The 22,159-nt window shown below is 36.0% G+C and overlaps 1 protein-coding gene across 1 annotated transcript in view; it reads left to right on the plus strand.

Annotated features, from left to right (window-relative positions):
• Window positions 1-10,625: 10,625 nt before the first annotated feature.
• The window catches only part of Vom2r55 (vomeronasal 2 receptor, 55), a 66,180-nt gene continuing 54,646 nt past the window's right edge, over window positions 10,626-22,159 (plus strand). Inside the window, exon 1 of the mRNA NM_001099495.2 lies at window positions 10,626-10,864. Coding sequence (NP_001092965.2) covers window positions 10,650-10,864 — 215 coding nt within the window. The 5' untranslated portion in view covers window positions 10,626-10,649. The remainder of the gene's footprint in view (window positions 10,865-22,159) is intronic.

Genomic DNA, 22,159 nt, shown 5'->3' on the forward strand with positions numbered 1-22,159 from the left:
ATCCATTTGGTTCATAACTTCTCTTAGTTTCTTTATATATTTTTTAATTTCTGTTTCCATGATCTGTCCATTGATGAGATTTGGGTGTGGAAACCTCCTACTATTTTTGTGTGAGGTGAAACGTGTGCTTTGAGCCTTAGTAAGGTTTCTATTATGAGTGTAGCTACCCTTATATTTGGAGCATACATATTTAGGTTCGAGAGTTCATCTCAATAGATTTTTCTTTGAAAAATATGGAGTTGCCGTCCTTATCTTTTGTGATAACTTTTGGTTGGAAGTCCCTATTATTTGAATTTGAATGACTACTCAAGCTTGTTTCTTCAGACCATTTGCTTGGACAGTTGTTTTCTAGCCTTTTACTCTGAGGTAGTGTCTGTTTTTGTCTCTCAGGTGGGTTTCCTTTATGCAGCAAATTGATGGATCCTCCTTATGTGTCCAACCTGTTAATCTATGTCTTTTTATTGGGGAATTGAGTCCATTGATGTTGAGAGATATTGAGGAATAGTGATTGTTGTTTCCTGTTATTTTTGTTGACAGAGGTGAAGTTATGTTTGTGTGTCTCTCTTGATTTCGTTGCAAGGAGATTAACTTCTTGCTCATTCTAGCGTGCAGTTTCCCTCTTTGCATTGGACTTTTCCATCTATTATAATTTGTAGGGCTTGATTTATAGAAAGATATTGTGTAAATTTGCTTTTGTCATGGGATATTTTGAATTCTCCATATATGTTAATTAAGAGTTTTGCTGGATATAGTAACCTGGACTGGCATTTGAGTTCTCCTAGGCTCTGACACCAGCCCAAGATCTTCTGGCTTTCATAGTCTCTGGTGAGAAGTCAGTCTGGTGTTATTCTGATAGTCCTGCCTTTATATGTTACTTGACCTTATTCCCTTACTGCTTTTAATATTCTCTCTTTGTTTTGTGCATTTTGTGTTTTGACTATTATGTGATGGGAAGGATTTCTTTTCTTGTCCAATGAGTTCTGAAGACTTTTTGTATGTTTCTGGGCATCTATGTCTTAGATTAGGGAAGTTTTCTTCTATAATTATGTTGAAGATATTTACTGACCCTTTAAGTTGGGAATCTTCACTGTCTTCGATACTTATTATCCTTAGGTTTGATCTTCTCATTGTGTTCTGGGTTTCCTGGATGTTTTGGTCTAGGAGATTTTTGTAGTTCACATTATCTTTGACAGTTCTGTCATTTTCTATGGTTTCTTCTGCCCCTGAGATTCTCTATTCTCTCATTTGTATTGTTGGTGATGCTTGTATCTATGACTCCTGGTTCTTCCCTAGATTTTCTATCTCTAGGGATGTCTCCCTTTTCTCTTTCTTTGTTTTTATTTCCATTTTTTAAAAATCCTGCATGGTTTTGTTCAATTACTTCACCTGTTTTTTTTGTTGTTGATTATTGGTGTGTGTGTGTGTGTGTGTGTGTGTGTGTGTGTGTGTGTCTGAGAGACAGAGAGAGAGAGAGAGAGAGAGAGAGAGAGAGAGAGAGAGAGAGAGAAAGAGAGAGAGAGGGAGAGAGAGAGAGGGAGAGAGAGAGAGAGAGAGAGAGAGAGAGAGAGAGAGAGAGAGAGAGAGAGGGAGAGAGAGATTGTGTTTTCTTGTAATTCTTTAAGGGATTTTTGTGTTTCCTCTTTAAGGGCTTCTACTTGTTTACTTGTGTGATTCTGTATTTCTTTAAGGGAGTTATTTATATCCTTCTTAATGTCCTCCCTCATCATCATAAAATGTGATTTTTATATCCAAATATTGCTTTCCTGGTGTGTTTGTATATCCAGTATTTGCTTTAGTGGGAAAACTTGGCTGTGATGGTGCCAAATAGTCTTGGTTTCTGTTGCTTAAGTTCCTGTGCTTGCCTCTTGCTGTCAGGTTGTCTCTTGTGTTATCTTCTTTTGCTGCCGCTGACAGGAGCTTGCCCCTCCTGTAGTCCTGTGTGTCAGCACTCCTGTAGACCTGTTTCCTTTCAGCTGGATATGGGAACAGAGAACTCTGCTCTAAGATGAGTATGTGCTCCTGAATTGGATTTCACCTTTTGTTGCAGGCAGAAAACTGAAGTGTCTGGTCCCTGACTACTCCTGGGTCCCTATGCCCAGGGAGCACAGATGGCACTAGGTGATTTCCTCTTGGGTCCGGAGTGTGGGCAGAAAGTAGTTGTCTCCTCTGAGTTTTCTAGAGTATCCACTCTTCTGAGTGACTAGCTCTTTCCACCACAGGATTTGGGTACAGGAAACAGTGTGACCAATTCAGTTCAATTCTGTGTGCAGGCAGGAACTGACTGATGATTACTCCTACATTCCTTTATTTGGAGGCACTATGCAGTTTCCTCTTAGACCAGGGATGTGGGCAGAAGTGGACAGAAGTGGCAGTCTGTCCTGTTGTCTCAGTATTGTCTGCATTTCTGGGAGTTTAATTCTCTTCTCCACTCAACTCCAAATTCTCAAACCAGAAGGGCTCCTGTCTAAAGGTAATATGGAGACAAAGTGTAGAACAGAGCCTGAGGAAAGGCCATCTATGACTGCCCCACCTGAGGATCCATTCCATATACAATCACCAAACCAGACACTATTGCAAATACCAAGAATTTCTTGCAGAGAGTAGCCTGTTATAGCTCCCTCCTGAGAGGCTTTGTAAGAGCCTGACAAATACAGAGTGGGTGGCTCACAGACAACCACTGGACTGAGCACTTGGACCCCAGTCAAGGAGTTAGAGAAAGGATTGAAGGATCTGAAGATTTTTGCAACCCCATCGGAAGAACAACAATATCAACTAAACAGACTCCTTGGAGCTGCAAGGGACTAAACCACCAACCAAAGAGTATACATGGAAAGACCCTTGGCTCTAGCCACATATGTAGCAGAAGTTGGCCTTTCTGGCATCAAAAGGAGGAGAAGCTTTTCATGCTGTTAATGCTGCATCTCCCAAGTGCAGGGGAATGCCAAGGTGTTGAGGTGGGATTGCATGGGTAGGATTGAGGCGAACCCTCTTAGATGCAGGGGGATGGAGAATGAAAGAGGGGTTTCTGGAGGGAAACTTCGGAAGGGATAACATTTTAAATGTAAATACATTAAATATTCAATAAAAAGAAAAAATAAATGCTGTCTTAGTGCATTTTTTTTGTTGAGTGTGAAATATATTTCCTCATATCTTTTGACTACTTTTGGTGGAAAGTCTATTTCATTAGATATTAGAATGGATATTCCAGCTTGTTTTTAGTGTCTATTTGCTTGCAAAAGCATTTTCTAGCTCTTTTCTCTGAGGTAGTATCTATCTCTGGTTCTAAGTTGTGTTCCTTGAGTCAAGCTGAGTGATGAATTTCCTTTAACGATCCATTCTGTTAACCTATTTCTTTTTATTGGTCAATTAACCCACTGATGTTGAGAAGTATTAATGGAAAATGGTTATTTATTCCTGTTATTTTGATGATGGTGATGATGATGATGAGAGAGAGAGAGAGAGAGAGAGACAGAGACAGAGACAGAGAGAGAGAGAGAGAGAGAGAGAGGACTTGCTTCACTTCTTTGGTTTTGCTGGTATGGAATTACCTATGCCTTTTTAAATCTTGGGTTTAGTTACACTGACTGTTGAAACTCTATAGTAGCCTGTAGAATAGGAGAAATATTGTTCAATTTTTCTCACGGAATATCTTTTCTATTTAGCCCAAAAGCTGTCCTGCTATTCATTTCCTTGACTGATGGGATAAACCCCACTATTATCCTATTCTTTTTATTCCTTACTGCATCTGCACTGATTTTGAAGAGAGAACATCAATGTACTGAAAGACAGAAAGTGACTCCTACAAAAGTCACAGTTTATTAGGGGGTAGTCTTGTAACCAGGTTCTGACATGGTTTATCTATAGATTCCATAAAACTAAAGGATTTTTGGACTACCTTGACTGCTCATCCTATAAAATAGTCATTGAACATTTTATGGAAGAGATGAAATGCAACCTAAATAGAACAATGAGAATTAGACATTAAGGATACACAGGGCTATGGATAAGGGAACAAATTATGAGTAACTAAAATATTTCAGATTCATTTTAGTCTAAAGACTAAGAAGAACCTGCTGTGAAAATAGAGAGCGAGCCAAGAACAGAAATCAGAGAAAACAACAAGGGCTTCACTTTACAGAGCCCTTTAGAATGCAGTGAAGTGTTTGCATATAATGGAGCCTTGGCTGAACCTAAGCAGAGTGATGAAATCTAGGTTTTTAAGCAAGATGCCTCTGGAATTATATATGGGGTAAAATATAGGAGTGAAAAATGTAACCCAAAATCCTAGAAGCAGGATCCATTTGTTTGGAATATTTCCCCTCAATTTTCTATCCATCTGTCACCCCACCATATCTGTATTTCTTGCTGTCTCTCTCTTAGATTTTAGGAATGCAGAAGAGAGAGAGGTTTAGGGGAAAAGTAGACATGCCTCTATCTCCATTATCAACCTCATCTCATCCTGTGACGTAAACTTCTTTCTCATCTGAAACCTATATTCCAATGTTTCCAGGATCTCCTCAAACATCAACACCATTCCTGATTTAATGTACATTATTTACAAAGATACTTTATATCCACATTCTGCTTTAGAAAAATATGGAAGAAAGCTGATTTCTTTTGATACACTTTTGGGAATTTTCATGGTTTCTAATATACTAAGAAGTGCCTTAACAACAATGATTTTCCTGGCCTTTTTAAACTAACTTGATTAGTACATGGTAAACTAGAACTGTCTGGAAACCTGTGTTCTCCTTGCACTCAATCATTGTTAAACAACTGCTGATAAGCTAGACAGAACACAAAACCCATCTTTCTTGCATACAACACTTGTTGCAAATATGAAATATAACACTCAGTATTTTTATGAGTCCCCATGGACTCAGAACAAAGTGCTTCACTAAGTAGAGCTGGATGGGGACTAATGGACATGACATAAAATGTAAAGAATTATTGCTTCTTCAGAATAAGAATTACTCCTTAATCAGAACAACAATATTTGTATAAGAGGAAAGATTGTGACCAAGAAGTAAGGGGGGTTGTAATTTTATCCAGATACAAAGAGGGGCTCTAGTGGATAGAAGAGTACATCTGAGACTGAGCCTCTCTATCCCCTAAAACAGGCAAAAACAAGAAGGGTTAGTTTGGGGGTCACCTGAACAGAAATTCTCATAAGTTATATCATGCAAGCCAGATTTATTTTCCCTTTTTCTCATCTATTTAAGGCTTTTATGTTATTAACATTTAAAGACTTTGCATCCTTCAGATCATCATGAACTAAGGCTAAACATCATCAACAAAGACAACAACATACAAGCAGAAGAATGCATATTCATGAACACTGAGCAATGCTCTACTCAATGATATCTTGGTCAGGGAAAAATGAAGTAAGAAATTAAAGATTTCCTAGAATTCAATGAATATTAAGACACATCATACCCAATCTTATGGAACACGATAAAAGCAGTGCTAAGAAAAAAATTTGTAACAATTAATTGTCCTTATAAATGACCTGGAAAGATTCTACTCTAGCAACTTAACAGCACACTAGAAAGCCATAGAACAAACAGAAAACACATCCAAGAGGAAGAGACAGCAGGAAATAGTGAAACTCAAGACAGAAACCAATCAATTGGAAACAGAGTGGTACAAATAATCAACAAAACCCAGAAGTGGTTCTTTGAGATATTCAACAAGATCAATAAACCCATAGCCTAAATAACTAAAGGACATAGAGACAGTAATGAAAATAATAAAATTAGAAATGAAAAGAGATATAATAACAGAAATTGAGGAAATTAAAAAATCATCATTTCCTACTACAAAAGCCTATACATGAAAAAACTGAAAAAGAGAAAGATACGGCATATGAAAGTCAAGTCAAGAGCAGGTAAACTAACCAGTCCCATATAAATGAAAGAAATAGAAGGTATTAGAAATCTCCCAATCAAAAAATCCGGGGCCAGATGGCTTTAGTGCAGAATTGTACCAGAACTTCAAAGAAGAGCTAAGACAAATGCTCTTCACAATATTCCATACAATAGAAACAGAAGGAATACTACGTAATTCATTCTATGAAATCACAGTGACTCTGATACATAAACCACTCAAGATCCAATAAAGACAGAGAAGTTCAGACCAAGTATACTAGTAAATATTGACCCAAAAATATTCAATAGAATTCTGGTAAACCCTGTTCAAGAACACTTCTAAACCAGCATTCACAATGATTACATAGTCTCCATCCCAAGGATGCAGGAATGTTTCAATATATGAAAATCCATTAGCACAATCCTCTATGTAAACACACTCAAAGGAAAAAAATCCACAGGATCACCTCATTAGAAGATGAAAAAGCATTTGACAAAACAAACACACCTTTATGTTAATAGTACTGGAGAGATCAGGAATTCAAGGCCCCTATATAAACATGATAAAAGCAATATACAACTACCCATCAGCCAATGTTAAATTAAATGCAGTGATACTTGAAGCAATCCCCCTAAATTTAGAGACAAGGCAAGGTTGTCTACAGTCTATATATTCCCTACACTGCTCAAAGTTCTAGCTAGAGCAATTAGACAACAAAAAGAAATCAAGGGGACTCAAGTTGGAAAAGAAGAAATCAATGTATTACTTTCACTACTTGAGAGTGATATGATAATATACATAATATACACATGAATTCTACCAGAGAACTTTTTCAGGTGATAACAACTTCAGCAATAATAAACAGACTGAGAAAGAAATTAGTGAACAGTACCCTTAAGTATAGCAACAAAGACTTAAAAGTATCTTGATGCAACTCTTACTAATTCAGTGAAAGATTTATATGGCAAAAACTTCAAATCCTTCAAGAAAGAATTCAAAGAAGACCTCAGAATATGGAAAGATCTCCCAGGATCACGAATTAGTGGGATTAACATAGTAAAAAATGGTGATTGAACGAAAAGTAATCTACAAATTCAATGCAATCTCATCATGATTCCAACGTAGTTCTTCATACATATGCAAAGAGCAATTCTCAATTTCATATGGAAAAACATACAAAACAACAACACAACAAGTACTGTGAAAACAATTCTTAACAATAAAAGAATTTCTTGAAACTCACCATTCCTCACTTCAAGCTGTACTACAGAGCAGTAGTGATAACAACAATAACAACAACAACAACAACAACAACAACAACAACAAAAACCAAACAAAAAGCAAACAAAGAATATGCAATGTATTAGTACAGAGACAGGTTGATCAATGGAATAGAACTGAAGATCCAGAAATAAGCCCACAGACATGTGGACACTTCATCATTGGCAAAGAAGCTAAAATCAGAAAATGGAAAATAAAAAAAAACCTTCACTAAATGGTGCTTACTAACTGGCAGTCTCTATGTAGATTGGAGAAGCTAGGGTTGAGCAAATGGAAAAAAGAGCTCCTGGTAAGGAACAATCACTATTCCTTAATATCTCGCAACATCAATGGACTCAATTCCGCAATAAAAAGACATAGATTAACAAACTGGATACGCAATGAGGACCCTGCATTCTGCTGCCTACAGGAAACATACCTCAGAGACAAAGACAGACATTACCTCAGAGTAAAAGGCTGGCAAACAACTTTCCAAGCAAATGGTCTGAAGAAGCAAGATGGAGTAGCCATTCTAATATTGAATAAAATCGACTTTCAACTAAAAGTCATCAAAAAAGATAAGACAGATCACTTCATATTCATCAAAGGAAAAATCCACCAAGATGAACTCTCAATCCTAAATATCTATGTTCCAAATTCAAGGGAAACTACATACATAAAAGAAACCTCATTAAAGTTCAAAGCACACATTGCACCTCACACATAATAGTAGAAGATTTCAAAACTGCACTCTCATCAATGGACAGGACATGGAAACAGAAATTAAACAGAGACATAGACAGACTAAGAGAAGTCATGAACCAAATGGACTTAACAGAGGACTTAAAACTTCTAGCTTAATGGTTATACCAAGTATATTTGGGTGGCCCCTCCCTATCTAAAATTATTTAAGAAAATGCCCTACAATTTTTATTGACATCATTGTCCCTAGCTCTTGGAAGAAAATTCTCAATTGACATAATATTTTGTTGAGCCTTTGCCTTGGCTTTGATCAATAAAGTATAATTCAAAATAATCAAGAAGATAGCATCTCTTTCCTTCCTAAGTTATCCTGTGTCATGTTTTGCCATCAAGGTATCAGTAAGATATCTTCTTACTTTTGCTAAACTGAAAAGGTCAAATAAAGCACTGAAAATGATGTATGGAAGAAATGTAATGAAGAGGGAACCTATCTTTTTACAGCAGTCCTTAGTTGCCTGTATTGATTCATTTAAGTGTCGGGTGTTTTGAGATTTTCCTTCCACATTATGATATCAACCAGATTTGTCATAATGAAGATTTTCTCTAGCCAGTAATTTGGTTCAAATTTTAGGGGTTATTTAAACACAAGCAATAAATCTTTTGGTCTGGCACTGAAAAGAAAAGTTACCATTAAAGTGTTCATTCTGCTGGTGCAGACAACCTAATTACCTTTTTCCAGCAGATACCTAAGTTATCTTTGAGCCATCTCAAGAGCTAGCCCAAGGAATAATGATCTTCTGCCATTGAGATATTTGTTTGCTCTTGGTACATATATATTCATTCACGTACACAGATAAACACACACACACACACACACACACACACACACACACACACACACACACACACACACACACACACCAGAAAAACACATAACATGTAAGAAATGAAAACTTGTGACAGATGTAGTAAGTTTTGACTTACACATTTTAATTTTTAGAAGAGATACATTGCAGTTATCTGCTACTCACCTGGTATTTTTGCATTCATAATGAGAATGGAGTGGACTCTAAAATAGAACAGGGATGCTCTTCTGTTAGAGTCAGAATTAAAGAAAATGTGAAGAGACAGCACTGTTGTCAGTAATGTGTCCATGTAATCAAAACCACAATCCTTTTTAACTCTTCTTTTATTATTTATTTTTTTAATTTTCTTGAATTTTCTTGAATTTCTTGAATTTCTTATTTTTCTTGAATATTTTATATATTTGCATTTCCAATGTTATCCCCTTCTCCTTCTCCCATCCCCAATGCCCCTCCCCATGCTTCAACTCCCACCCACTCACTCCCTCCTCAATAGTCTGTCATACCCTTACATTGAGGAAATGGGAGTTCATAGGACTAAGGTCTTTTTTCCCTATTGATGTTGGGCAATTACATCCTCTGTGACATATGTGGCTGGAGCCATGGGTACTCACTGGTTGGTGGTTTAGACCCTGGGAGCTCTGGAAAGGTCTGGTTGGTTGATATTGTTCTTATTCCTATGGGGTTGCAAAGCCTTTCAGGTCCTTTAGTCTTTCCTCTAAATCATTCATTGGGGACCCCATGCTCAAAACATGGTTACTATGTTCCATGTGTTGTCACCTTGCATTTCAGTGGCATATGGCAGAATAACGTACATAAAATTTCTTGATCAATATCATAACAAATTCATTGCATGAACAGTGATTTGTAGGCTATGTAAAATATGCTGTACAGTATTCATAGTAAGCAAATTAACATGAAAATAAAATATTGTCTATAGTGTAGCACAAAGTAAAATTGTCTTATGGGCTAGAAAATAATCCCTGGTTGTAATATATTTGTTCAGTAACTTCATACAATCAACATAGAGATTCTTAGCAGATATTAAATTGTTTAGATAATTTCTATATATACACTCATGTCAGAAAAAAAAGTAAATGTGTGATGCTTATCTGCAAGGAGGATACTGCAGATACATTAATTCAATTTTCAATCATGGGTAAACAGAAAACAATAGCAAAGACGATCATAATTAAGATGAAAGTAATAACATGATTTCTACAATGAAATTAAGATTATGGATCTCAAGTGATAAATTCACCTTGACAGTTGGTTACCCAGGAATGAGATTAAAAAAAGTGTCTGAAATGGTCAAAATTTTGTGTGTAGATGTTTATGTATCATAGAGCGATCTCTGAGTGAGGAGATCCATAGGAAAGCAAGTGGCAGGTAAACATAACAGTAATTGTATTAAGTTTTATAAAGTCTGGTGTTTCACTCAACTAGGTTATTGATGCCTGACATGGGTCTTTCCTTGCCTGGTTTATCCATTTCCAGTAATGAGTTCCTCCCAAGTAATATGTGTATATTACTTTCAAGGGCTCCCATATGATCACTTTCTTGGTAAACTGTTGTGTGAAGAAACACAGAGAGTCCAAACCTGGGATCTTGCAGTCTTAGAGGAAATAATTTTAATTCTGCCTGGAGAGGAGGATTATGTTCTTTTATATAATGACCTGTTTTTTTTTTTTACTGTGTATGGGCCTGAAGGATAATGTGCATTGGAACTCTCCAAGGATTGTGAAAATGGTTCTGGTAAATTTCTCAAGCTGATTAGAGTTACATATTCAGTCATCAAGTGATAAACATCATGAGGATATGGACACACACAAACACGCACACACACAGATGGGGAAAGAAAGAGATAGATGCACACACATAAACTCAAGCATATATATGCTACACAATGCAACTTAGCACTTCAAGACTTAGATCTCAGCTGAGATATCTATTAATATGCTATTCTCTTGGCTTTTTATTTCCTGGTTTTTACAGATGCCAACTCTCATCTTCATCATTGCATTCCCTTCCTGCCTAAATGATACAAAACACTATTTATATCAAGATGGGACTGTAATAATTGGTGCATTTTTACCTATTTTTCAATTATACCCACTGAAAGAAATGATGAATTGGAAAACATTGCATTTTGACAAAGAAAATGGATTAAGGTAAGTGTATTCAATTGATACCCTCTCTTTAAGTATTCAAGTGTTTTAGGTCAAGTGTGGAATTTAACACTATTGGATACATTTTCCATCATGACACTCTGTATCGTCTCTTCCAAGATGCTCTCTTTAATTTTGTTTTCTTGTTGACTACTCTTGATCTTTCAAATGGGAAGGGAAGAAAAAGATTTGGTTTCAGAGTTTTATGGTTTGTATTAGATAGGTAGAATTTGCCTACCTTCCCCTCTGCTCTGTCTAGTTCCTTGCATTCTGAGCACATACAATGACTTCTCTACAGTAGAATGGTTGTTGATAGTAGCTTGGCACACCAGTCCATGAAATTGAAAAAAATTTCAGTCATGAGTCTGTTAGAGCAGGTAATACCTTTGAAATCTGTGACTTTGAATTTCCCACTCAGGTTCCAGTTTGATAATTGTTGTTTGTTTCAGCCACCTTTGATTTGGGTGCAGTAAGGTAAGAACTAGAACTATATGTAACTTCACTACTGTTTTGTATTCTTAATATTTTGTAAAGATTGACTCCAATTATTTTCTACCTCTTTTATATCCAATTTTTTAAACCAAATCCCACCTACTCAATCCATGTTTCCATTATACATTTACTTGATTTTATGGATTATTCATAGAGACATATTCTATGAGATATGCTCACTGTGTGTTTATCCTTGGATCATCTTAAATCTAGAGGGATAACATGTCTGGATGGACAGTTTTTCTCCAGTTACCTCGGTGAACATAGCAATAAATTTCAATAGTCAATTACCTCAAGTGAAATAAAATATATTTCATAACATACAGGTATTTCTATAAATGTGGGGAATACTAAAATTGAATATTAGAAATGGAGAAACAAAACATATATCCAACACTGAAGTCAACATGGGGAAATAAAAATACACAATGAATGTCCAGCTCATGGTCAATTTTCAGAAAATTTCTAAAATAGCAAGGATTTTGGGGAAATTGACCATGGGACATTTTGCTAACATCTTAGTATGGTGATAATTATCTGATAAGGTCAGTGGATAGGGGAAATAACCCAGAATAAAATGTGATTAGATTGTGAGGACATCTTTTCATATTTGAAATAGAAAACATGATCATAGTAGTCCAAATTTCACAACTAGGTGAAATATTTCATGTGGTCTTCTACAAGTCCCAGAGGTGTGTGTGTGTGTGTGTGTGTGTGTGTGTGTGTGTGTGTGTGTGTGATTGTTGTTTTGCTTTGTTTTTTTTTTAGTTTTTCAAGGAATAAAGCTGCACATGTTTCTGATTTTCCTCTGCCTTGCAGTATCCCCTCCTTAGTCTACACTGCATACTCTGCCATGTCTCTACAGACAGTATATCAGTAGCAGTCTGGAGAGCATTAGCAAATGATTGCTCTTACAGTGAAACAGATTTAAGGAACTAACTCTTCAAATATGAAAAAGAAAAGAGTGACTTGTCAGATTATTTAATAGGTCATGAATTATGGATGATTTTGCTATTTCCATGTGTATTAAATATGTTTGCCTTATATAACAAATTTTAAAAGTATCCTGATTCGTTTAAGATTGGGTGTATTCATAGACATGTAGTAATTAATATCTACTAATCTTCAATCATGCTTCTTATTAAATTTATATAATATAGCTAGAGAGTATATAGTCAGTTTGAAATAGGATCCTCCTGACCATCTTTAGTCCATTTTTCACACACTCTGGTCCTATATGCACAAGTACAAGCATCATACTTACCATGAACACAGAGGTCATATGCTTTTGTGTGGCTGACCTTATCTACTACAACACTGATGTTTGAAGTTACCTGTTTATGACTGACCTTTTTTTCTTACTTTTATATTAAATCATTCTACAGTAACTTATTGTAAGTTATCCATTTTTGTAGTAAAAGTATATTGGAAGCAGAAACAGCAGTAAGACAAGTATGAAACTTATAGCCAAATAAAATGAGGTTGGAATAATTTTCTGTAGTGGCTTTTATACAACTATGATATTTCTCAGCAAAAAAAAAAATCACTGGTTATGTTATAAGCTAACAAATGATTCAGGTAAATTTCGAACCATACAAAAATCTTAATTATTAAAGTGTAATATCTATGGTTCAAAATCATTTACATAAAAATAACAGTCACTAGTCAAATAACAGCCCCATCCAACTATGGAAGCCATAGTCCTTGTTAAAGCAAAAAACAATAATTTCTTTTTTATTACTTTTTAAAATTAATTATTTATTTCTTTTATCTCTTTATTGGATATTTTATTTAAGTTTGAAATGAACCTTTCCAAGTTTCCTCTCCAGCTACCCCCTATCCCATCGCACTCCCCCTGCTTGGATGAGAGTGTTCTGCCGCCCATCCATGAACTCCCTCCCTCCAACTCTCCCTGGCACTCCCCTACACTGGGGAATGGACCCTTCACAGACCAAAGACCTCAACTTCCATTTGTGCCCTACAAGGCCATCCTCTGCTACATATGTGGCTGGAGCTATCGGTACCTCGATGTGTACACTTTTGTTGGTGGTTTAGTCCCTGGGAGCTCTGGGGTGTCTGGTTAATTGATATTGTTGTTCTTCCTAAGGGGTTGCAAACCCTTCAGCTCCTTCAGTCCTTTCTCTAACTCCTCCACTGGAGAACTCATTCTCAGTCCAATGGTCAGCTGCAGGAATATGCCTCTGTATTTGCCAGTATCTGGCAGAGCCTCTCAGGAGACAGCTATATCAGGATAATGTCAGTGCGAACTTCTTGGCATGTCATATGGTTCTGGATTTTGGGACTGTATATGGGTTCGATCCCTGAGTGGGACAGTCTCTGGATGGCCTTTCCTTCACTCAGTGCTCCACATTATGTCTCCCTACTTTCTCCTGTGACTATTTTATTCCTCATTCTAAGAAGGACTGAAGCATCCATATTTTGGTCGTCCATCTTGAGTTTCATGTGGTATGTAAATTTCATCTTGGGGAGTCTGAGCTCTTGGGCTAATATCCATTTATCAGTGAGGGCATACCATGTGTGTCCTTTTGTGACTTGGTTACCTCACTCAGAATATTTTCTAGTTTCATTCATTTGCATAATAATTTTATAAAGTCATTGTTTTTAATAGCTGAGTAGTACACATTATGGAAAAGTACCGCAGTTTCTCTACCTATTCCTCCATTGAAAGACATCTGTTTTTATTCCAGAATCTGGCTATTATAAATAGTGTTGCTGTGAAAATAGTAGAGCATGTGTCCTTGTCATATGCCATATGTTGTCATATATTCTTTTAATGTTGAAAATAGTTTTTGCTAACCTTCCGTTTACTGTTATTCCAAATGAATTTGAAAATTGCTTTTTCTATCTCTATGAAGAATTGAGCTGAAATTTTGATGGGGATTGCATTAATTCTGTAGATTGTTTTTGGAAAGATGGTCATTTTAGTATATTAATACTGCCAACTCATGAGCATGGGAGGCTTTCCATCTTCTGAGATTTTCTTCAATTTCTTTCTTCAGGTACTTGAAGTTCTTGTCATACAGATGCTTCACTTGCTCGATTAGAGTCACACCAAGGTATTTTATATTATTTGAGACTATTTTAAACTGTGTCTTTTCCATAATTTCTTTCTCAGCCTGTTTAACCTTTAAATAGATGAAGGCTACTGATTTGTTTGAGTTCATTTTATATCCTGGCACTTTTCTGAAGTTGTTTATCAGCGGTAGGAGTTCCTTGGTGGAATTTTTGGGGTCACTTAAGTACGCTATCATATTATCTGCAAATACTGATATTTTGCCTTCTTCCTTTACAATTTGTATCCATTTGATCACTTATTCTTGTCTAATTGCTCTGGCTTGGACTTTGAATACTACATGGAATAAGTAGAGAGAGAGAGAGAGAGAGAGAGAGAGAGAGAGAGAGAGAGAGAGAGAGAGAGAGAGAGAGAGAAAGAGAGAGTGGGTAGCCCTGTCTAGTCCCTGATTTTAGTGGGGTAGCTGAAGTTTCTTCCATTCAGTTTGATGCTGGCTACTGGTTTTTTATATATTGGTTTTAATATGGTTAGTTATGGGCTTGGATTCTTGATCTTTCCAAGACTTTTACCAAGAAGGGCTATTGAATTTTGTCAAATGATTTCTTAGCATGTAATGAGATTATTATGTGGATTTTTTTCTTTGAATTTGTTTATATAGGGGTCTATGTTGATGGATTTCGATACATTGAGCCATCCCTGAGTCCCTGGGATGAGGCCTATTGATCATGATGGATGATCTTTTTGATGTGTTCTTCGCTTCAATTTGGGAGAACTTTACTGAGTATCTTTTAGTCAATATTCATAAGGAAAATTGGTCAGAAGCTTTCAATTTTGGAGGGACATTATGTGGTTTAGGTATAAGTGTAATTGTAGCTTCATAGAATGAATTGGGTAGTGTTCCTTCTGTATCCATTTTGTGAAATAGTTTGAAAAGTATAGGTATTAGTTCTTTTTTGAAGGTCTGATTGAATTCTGCACTAAATGCACCTGGTTTATTCAATACTTCTATTCTTTAGGGGCTATGGGACTATTTAGATGGTTAATCTGATCCTGATATAATTTTAGTAACTGTTATCTGTTTTAAAAAGTCCATTTCCTCCAGATTTTCCAGTTTTGTTGAGTATAATTTTTGTAGTAGGATCTGAATATTTGTTGAATTTCCATACTTTCTGTTATTATGTCTTCCCTTTTTTTCTGATTTTGTTAATTTGGATAGTGTTGAATGGGTTATCTATTTTGTTGATTTTCTCAAAGGACCAGGTCCTGTTTTTTTTTTTTTTTTTGATTCTTTGTACAGTACTTTTAGTTTTCACTTGGTTGATTTCAGCCCCGAGTTTATTTCCTGCACTCTATTCCTCTTGGGTATATTTGCTTGTTTCATTTCTAGAGCTTTCAGGTATGCTGTCAAGCTGTTAGTGTGTGCTCTCCCCAATTTCTTTTTGGAGACACTCAGAGTTATGAGTTTTACTCTATTGTGTCCCAAAAGTTTTGGTATGTTGTGCTTTCATTTTCATTAAATTCTAAAATGTTTTTATTTCTTTCTTTACTTCTTCCTTGCATAATTATCATTTAATAGACAATTGTTTACTTTCCATGTGTATGTGGGTTTTCTATAATTTTTGTTGTTATTGAAGACTTGCCTTAATCCATCATGATTTGATAGGATTCATGGAATTAATTCAATCTTTTTATATTTGTTGAGGCTTGTTTTATGACCGACTATATGGTCAGTTTTGGAGATGGTACAATGAAGTGCTGAGAAGAAGTCATACTTTTTTTTAGGTTGAAATGTTCTATAGATATCTGGTAATACCATCTGGTTGGTAACTTCTGTTAGATTCACCCTGTCTCTGTTTAGTTTCTGGTTTTATGATCTGTCCATTGCTGAGAGTTGGGTGTTGAAGTCTCCTGCTATTGTGTGAGGTGCAATGTGTGCTTTGAGCATGAGTAAAGTTTCTTTTATGAATGTGTGTTCTCTTGGAGCATAGATGTTCAGAATTGATAGTTCATCTTGGTAGATTTTTCTTTTGATGTATATGAAGTGTCCTTCCTTATCTTTTTGATAACTTTAATTGAAAGTCTATTTTATTCAATATTAAAATGCCTACACCAGTTCATTTCTTGGAACCATTTGTTTGGAAAAAATTTTCCAGCAACTTCCTCTGAGATAATTTCTATGATTTTCACTGAGGTGCATTTCTTGTATGCAACAAAATGCTAGGTCCTGTTTACATGTCCAGAGAGTTAATCTATGTTATTTTATCACATTGTTTAGTCCATTGATGTTAAGATATTTCTTAAAACGGGATTGGTGTTTCCTCTTATTTTTGTTGTTAGAGGTTGAAATATCTTTTTTGGGTTAGTTGAAAGAAGCTTACTTTCTTTCTTTATCTAATGTCAAATTCCCCTTGATATGTTAGAATTTTCCATCTATTAAACCTTGTAGGGCTAGAGTAGTGGAAAGTTACTGTGTATATTTGGTTTTCTCATGGAACATCTAAATTTCCCTGTCAATATTAATTTAGAGTTTTGCTGCATGTAGTAGCCTGGACTGGCATTTGTGTTCTCTTAGGGTCTGTATGATATATGCCCAGGATCTACTGTCTTTCATAGACTTTGTCCAGAAGTGTCGTATGATTCTGATAGGTATGTTTTTTTATGTTACTTGTCCTTTCTCCTTACTGCTTTGTTATATTTGTTTTGTGCATATCCTTTTTTTAAATTGGGTATTTTTTATTTACATTCCAAATGTTGCTCCCTTTCCCGGTTTCCCAGAAATAAGACCCCTATTCCATCCATTTCCCCTTCTTCAATAATGATATTCCCCTTCCCATCTACCTCCCTTACTCCCCCACTCTGACATTCCCATACACTGGGGATCCAACCTTGGCAGGACCAAGGGTTTCTCATTCCATTGGTGTCCAACAAGTCCATTCCCTGCTACATATGTAGTTGGAGCCGTGGGTCAGTCCATGTGTAATTTTTGGGTAGTGGTTTAGTCCTTGAGAGATCTGGTTGGTTGGCATTGCTGTTTTCTGGGGTTTCAAGCCGCTAGTTGGTTGGCATTTTTGTTTTACGGGATTGTAAGCCCATTTCAGCTCTTTCAATCATTTTCTATTTCCTCAAAATGGGTCCCGTTTTCAGATCAGAGGTTTGCGGCTAGCATTCGCCTCTATATTTGACATGCTCTGGCTATGTTTCTCAGGATACATCTATGTCTGGTTCATTTCAGCATGTACTTCCTAGCTTCATCCATCTTATCTAGTTTTGTTGGATATTTATGGTTCACATGTGGGGCAGGCTCCCAATATCCATTCCTTCAGTCTCTGCTCTAAAATTTGTCTCTATATCCCCCCTAGGAATATTTTTGTTCCTCTTTCTAAGAAGGAGTGAAGCACCTGCACTTTGGTCATCCAAACCAACAGGTATGACCTCATTTGCTCATACCTCTTGAGCTTCATGTAGTCTGTTGATTGTATCATGGGTAATTCAAGCTTTGGGCTAAGATCCACTTATTAGTGAGTGCATACCATGTGTGTTTTACTGTGATTGGGTTACCTCACTCAGGATGATATTTTATAGTTCCATCCATTTGCCTATGAATTTCATGAAGTCATTGTTTTTGATAGCTGAGTAGCAAACAATTGTGTAAATGTGCCACATATTCTGTATCTATTACTGTGTTGTCATGCATCTGGGTTATTTCCTTCTGGCTGTTATAAATGAGGTCGCTATGAACAGAAGGGAACACGTGTCTTTGTTGTACGTTGGAGCACATTTTGGTTATATTTCCAGGAAAAATATAGCTGTGTCCTCAGGTAGAAAAATGTTGAATTTTCTGAGGAACCTCCTGACTGATTTCCAGACTTGCCCAACTTGCAATACCACCAACAATGGAGGGGTGTTCCTATTCTCCACATGCTTGCCAGGATCTGCTGTCACCTGAGTTTTCTATCTTAGCCATTCCGACTGTGGTCAGGTGGAATATCAGTGTTGCTGTTATTTGCATTTTCCTGATGACTAAAGATGTTGAGAATTTGATTAGGTACTTCTCAGACATTTGATAGTCCTCAGCTGGGGTTTCTTTGTTTATCTCTGTACTCCATTTTTAATAGGGTTATTTGGCTCTCTGGAGTCTAACTTCTTGAATTCTTTGTATATTTTGGATATTAGCTCTCTATTGGATGTATCATTGGTAAGGATCTTTTCCCAATCTGTTGGACGCTGTTTTGTCTTAATGACAGTATCCTTTGCCTTACAGACACATTACAGCTTTAAGAGGTCCCATTTATTGATTCTTGATCTTAGTCACTGGAAATTTTCACCAGTGCCCATGTGATTGAGACTCTTTTCCACTTTTTCTTCTATTAATTTGAGTGCATCTGGTTTTATGTGGAGGTCCTTGATCTACTTGCACTTAAAGTTTTACAGGACAATACAAATGAATCAATCTGCATTCTACATGCTGCCCTCTAGCTGAATCAACAGCATTTGTTGAAAATGCTATCTTTTTCCAATATATGATTTTACCTCCTTTCTCAAAGGTCAAGTGACGATATGTGTGTGGGTTCATTTGTGGATCTTCAATTCTATTCCACTGATCTACCTGCCTGTTTCTGTACCAATACCATACAGTTTTTATCATTATTTCTCTTTAATACTGCTTGAGGTCAGGGACAGTAATTTCCCCCATAATTTCTTTTATTGTTGAGTATATTTTTCTATATCCTGTTTTTGTTATTCCAAATGAATTTGCAAATTGTTCTTTCTAAATCTGTAAAGAATTGATTTGGAATTTTGATGGGGATTGTATTCAATCTGTAGATTGTTTTTGGCATAATGCCCATTGTCACTATATTAACCCTGCCAATCCAAGAGCATGAGAGGTCTTACCGTTTTCTGAGATCGTCAGTTTCTCTCTTCAGAGACTGGAAGTTCTTGCCATACAGATCTTTCACTTCATTGGGTAAAAGTCACACCAAGGTATATTTTATTATTTGGGACTATTGTGAATGGTGTCATTTCCATAATTTCTGTCTCAGTCTGTTTATACTTTGAGTAGAGAAAGCCTACTCATTTGTTTGATTTAATTGTATATCCAGGCGCCTTGCTGAAGTTGTTTATCAGGCTTAGGAGTTCTCTGGTAGAGTGTTTATGGACACTCAAGTATAGTATCATATCATCTGCATATAGTGATATTTTGACTTCTTACACTCCTATTTATATTCTTTTGACTTCCTTTCATTGTCTGAATGCTCTGGCTAGTACTTCATGTACTATTGTAAATAAGTAAAAGAGTCTAGTCCCTGATTTTGGTGGCATTGCTTTAATTTTCTTTCCATTTAGTTTAATGTTGTCTACTGGTTTGCTGTATGTTGCTTTTACTATGGTTAGATATGGTCCTTGAATTGCTGATCTTTCCAGGACTTTTATCATGAAGGGGTGTCGAATTGTGTTAAATGCTTTATCAGCATCTAATGAAATGATCATGTGGTTTTTTTTTTCTTTGAGTTTGTTTATATAGTGGACTACATTGATGGCTTTTCCTATAATATACCATGCCTACATCCCTGCAATGAAGCCTACTCGGTCATGATGGATGATCATTTTGATGTGTTCTGGGATTCAATTTTTGAGAATTTTACTGAGTATTTTTGCACTGATATTCATTAGAGAAATTGGTCAGAAGTTCTCTTTTTTTTGTTGGGCCTTTGTGTGGTTTGAGTATGAGCATAATTTTTCTTCATAGAAGGAATTTGGTAGTGTGTGTTTCTCTTTCGTGGAATAGCTTGGACAGTATTGCTATGAGGCCTTCTATGACAGCCTGGTAGAATTCTGCACTAAACCTATCTGGTCCTGAGCTGTTTTTGTTCAGAGACATTTAATGACTGCTTCTATTTCTTTGGGAGTTATGGGGTTGTTTAGGTGGTTTATCTGTTCCCAATTTACCTTTCGTACCTCATATTTGTCTGGAAAATTGTCCATTTCTTCCAGATTTTCCAGTTTCATTGAATATAGATTTTTGTACTAGGATCTGATGATTTTTATTAATATCCTCAGATTCTGTTGTTATGTGTCCCCTTTCTTTCCTCATATCGTTAATTTGGATACATTCTCTGTGACCTCTGGTTATTCTGGCTAAGGGTTTATCTGTATTGATTTTCTCAAAGAACCAGATCCTGGTTTTGTTTATTCTTTGTATAGTTCTTTTTTGTTTCCACTTGGTTGATTTCAGCTTCTTGTTTGATTATTTCCTGCCTTCTACTACTCTTGGCTACATTTGCTTCTTTTTGTTCTAGAGCATTTAGGTGTGCTGTCAAGCTGCTGACATATGCTCTCTCCTATTTCTTTTTGCAGGCCCTCAGTGCTATAGGTTTTCTTCTTAGCCCTGCTTTCATTGTATCCCATAAGTTTGGGTATGTTGTATCATCATTTTCATTAAATTCTAAGAAGCTTTTAATTTCTTTCTTTTTTTCTTCCTTGACCAAGTTGTCTTTGAGTAAAGTGTTGTTCAACTTCCATGTATATCTGGTGTTCTGTCGTTATTGTTATAATTGAATACCAACCTTAAAATGTGGTGATCTGATAGGAGGCATGGGATTATTTCTACCTTTCTATGTCTGTTGAGGCCTGTTTTGTGACCAATTATATGGTCAATTTTGGGGAAGGTACCATGTCGTACTGAGAAGAATGTATACCCTTTTGTTTTAGAATGAAATGTTCTATATATATCTGTGTAGACCATTTGATTCATAATTGTGTTAATTTCTCTATGTCTCTGTTAATTTCTGTTTCTGATATATCCTTTGATGAGAGTGTGGTGTTGAAAACTCCCACTATAATTGTGTGAGGAGCAATGGATGATTTGAACTTTAATAAGGTCGTCTTTATGAGTGTAGATGCACCTGCACTTGGAGAATAGATTATTTTTATGATTGAGAATTTTTCTTGGTGTACTTTTTCCTTTCATGAATCTGAAGTGTCCTTCTGTCTCTTTTTGATGACTTTTAGTTAAAGTCAATTTTATTTGGCTCCTCAAACTTGTTTCTTCAGCGCATTTGCTTGGAAAATTGTTTTCCAGCCTTTTACTCTGTCTGTCCTTGTCTCTGAGTTAAGTGTCTGGAATGCAGCAAAATTCTGTATCCTCTTTACATATTCAATTTTTTAGTTTATGTTTTTTAATTGGGGAATTGTATCCATTGTTATTGATACATGTTAAGGAATTGTGGTTGTTGCTTCCTGTCATTTTTTTTGTTATAGGTGGAATTATGTTTGTGTGTCTCTCTTCTTTTAGGTTCTTTGCTAGGAGATTAGATTCTTGCTTTTTCTAATGTGTAGTTTTCTTCCTTATCTTAGAATTGTCCATTTATTATCTTTTGTAGGTCTGGATTTGTAGAAAGATATTGTATAAATTTGGTATTGTCATGGAATATCTTGGTTTCTCTGTATATGTTAATTGAGACATTTGCTTAATATAGGATCCTGGGCTGACATTTGTCTTCTCTGAGAGTCTGTATGACATCTGCTTAGTGTCTTCTGGCTTTCATTGATTCTGGTGGGAAGTCTGGTATAATTCTGATAAGTCTTCATTTATATATTACTTGATCTTTTTCCCTTATGACTTTTAATATTCTTTCTTTTGTGCATTTTGTTTTGAATATTATGTGACAGGAGTAATTTCTTTTCTGATCCAATCTATTTAGTGTTCTGCATTTTTCTTTTTTTTTTTTTTTTTTTTTGGCTTTCAAGTTACTTAGGAAAGAGAAAAGTAA

This window comes from Rattus norvegicus, chromosome 7 (assembly GCF_021556685.1).
Source record: "Rattus norvegicus strain SHRSP/BbbUtx chromosome 7, alternate assembly SHRSP_T2T, whole genome shotgun sequence".
NCBI classification, from domain to species: Eukaryota; Metazoa; Chordata; class Mammalia; order Rodentia; family Muridae; genus Rattus; species Rattus norvegicus.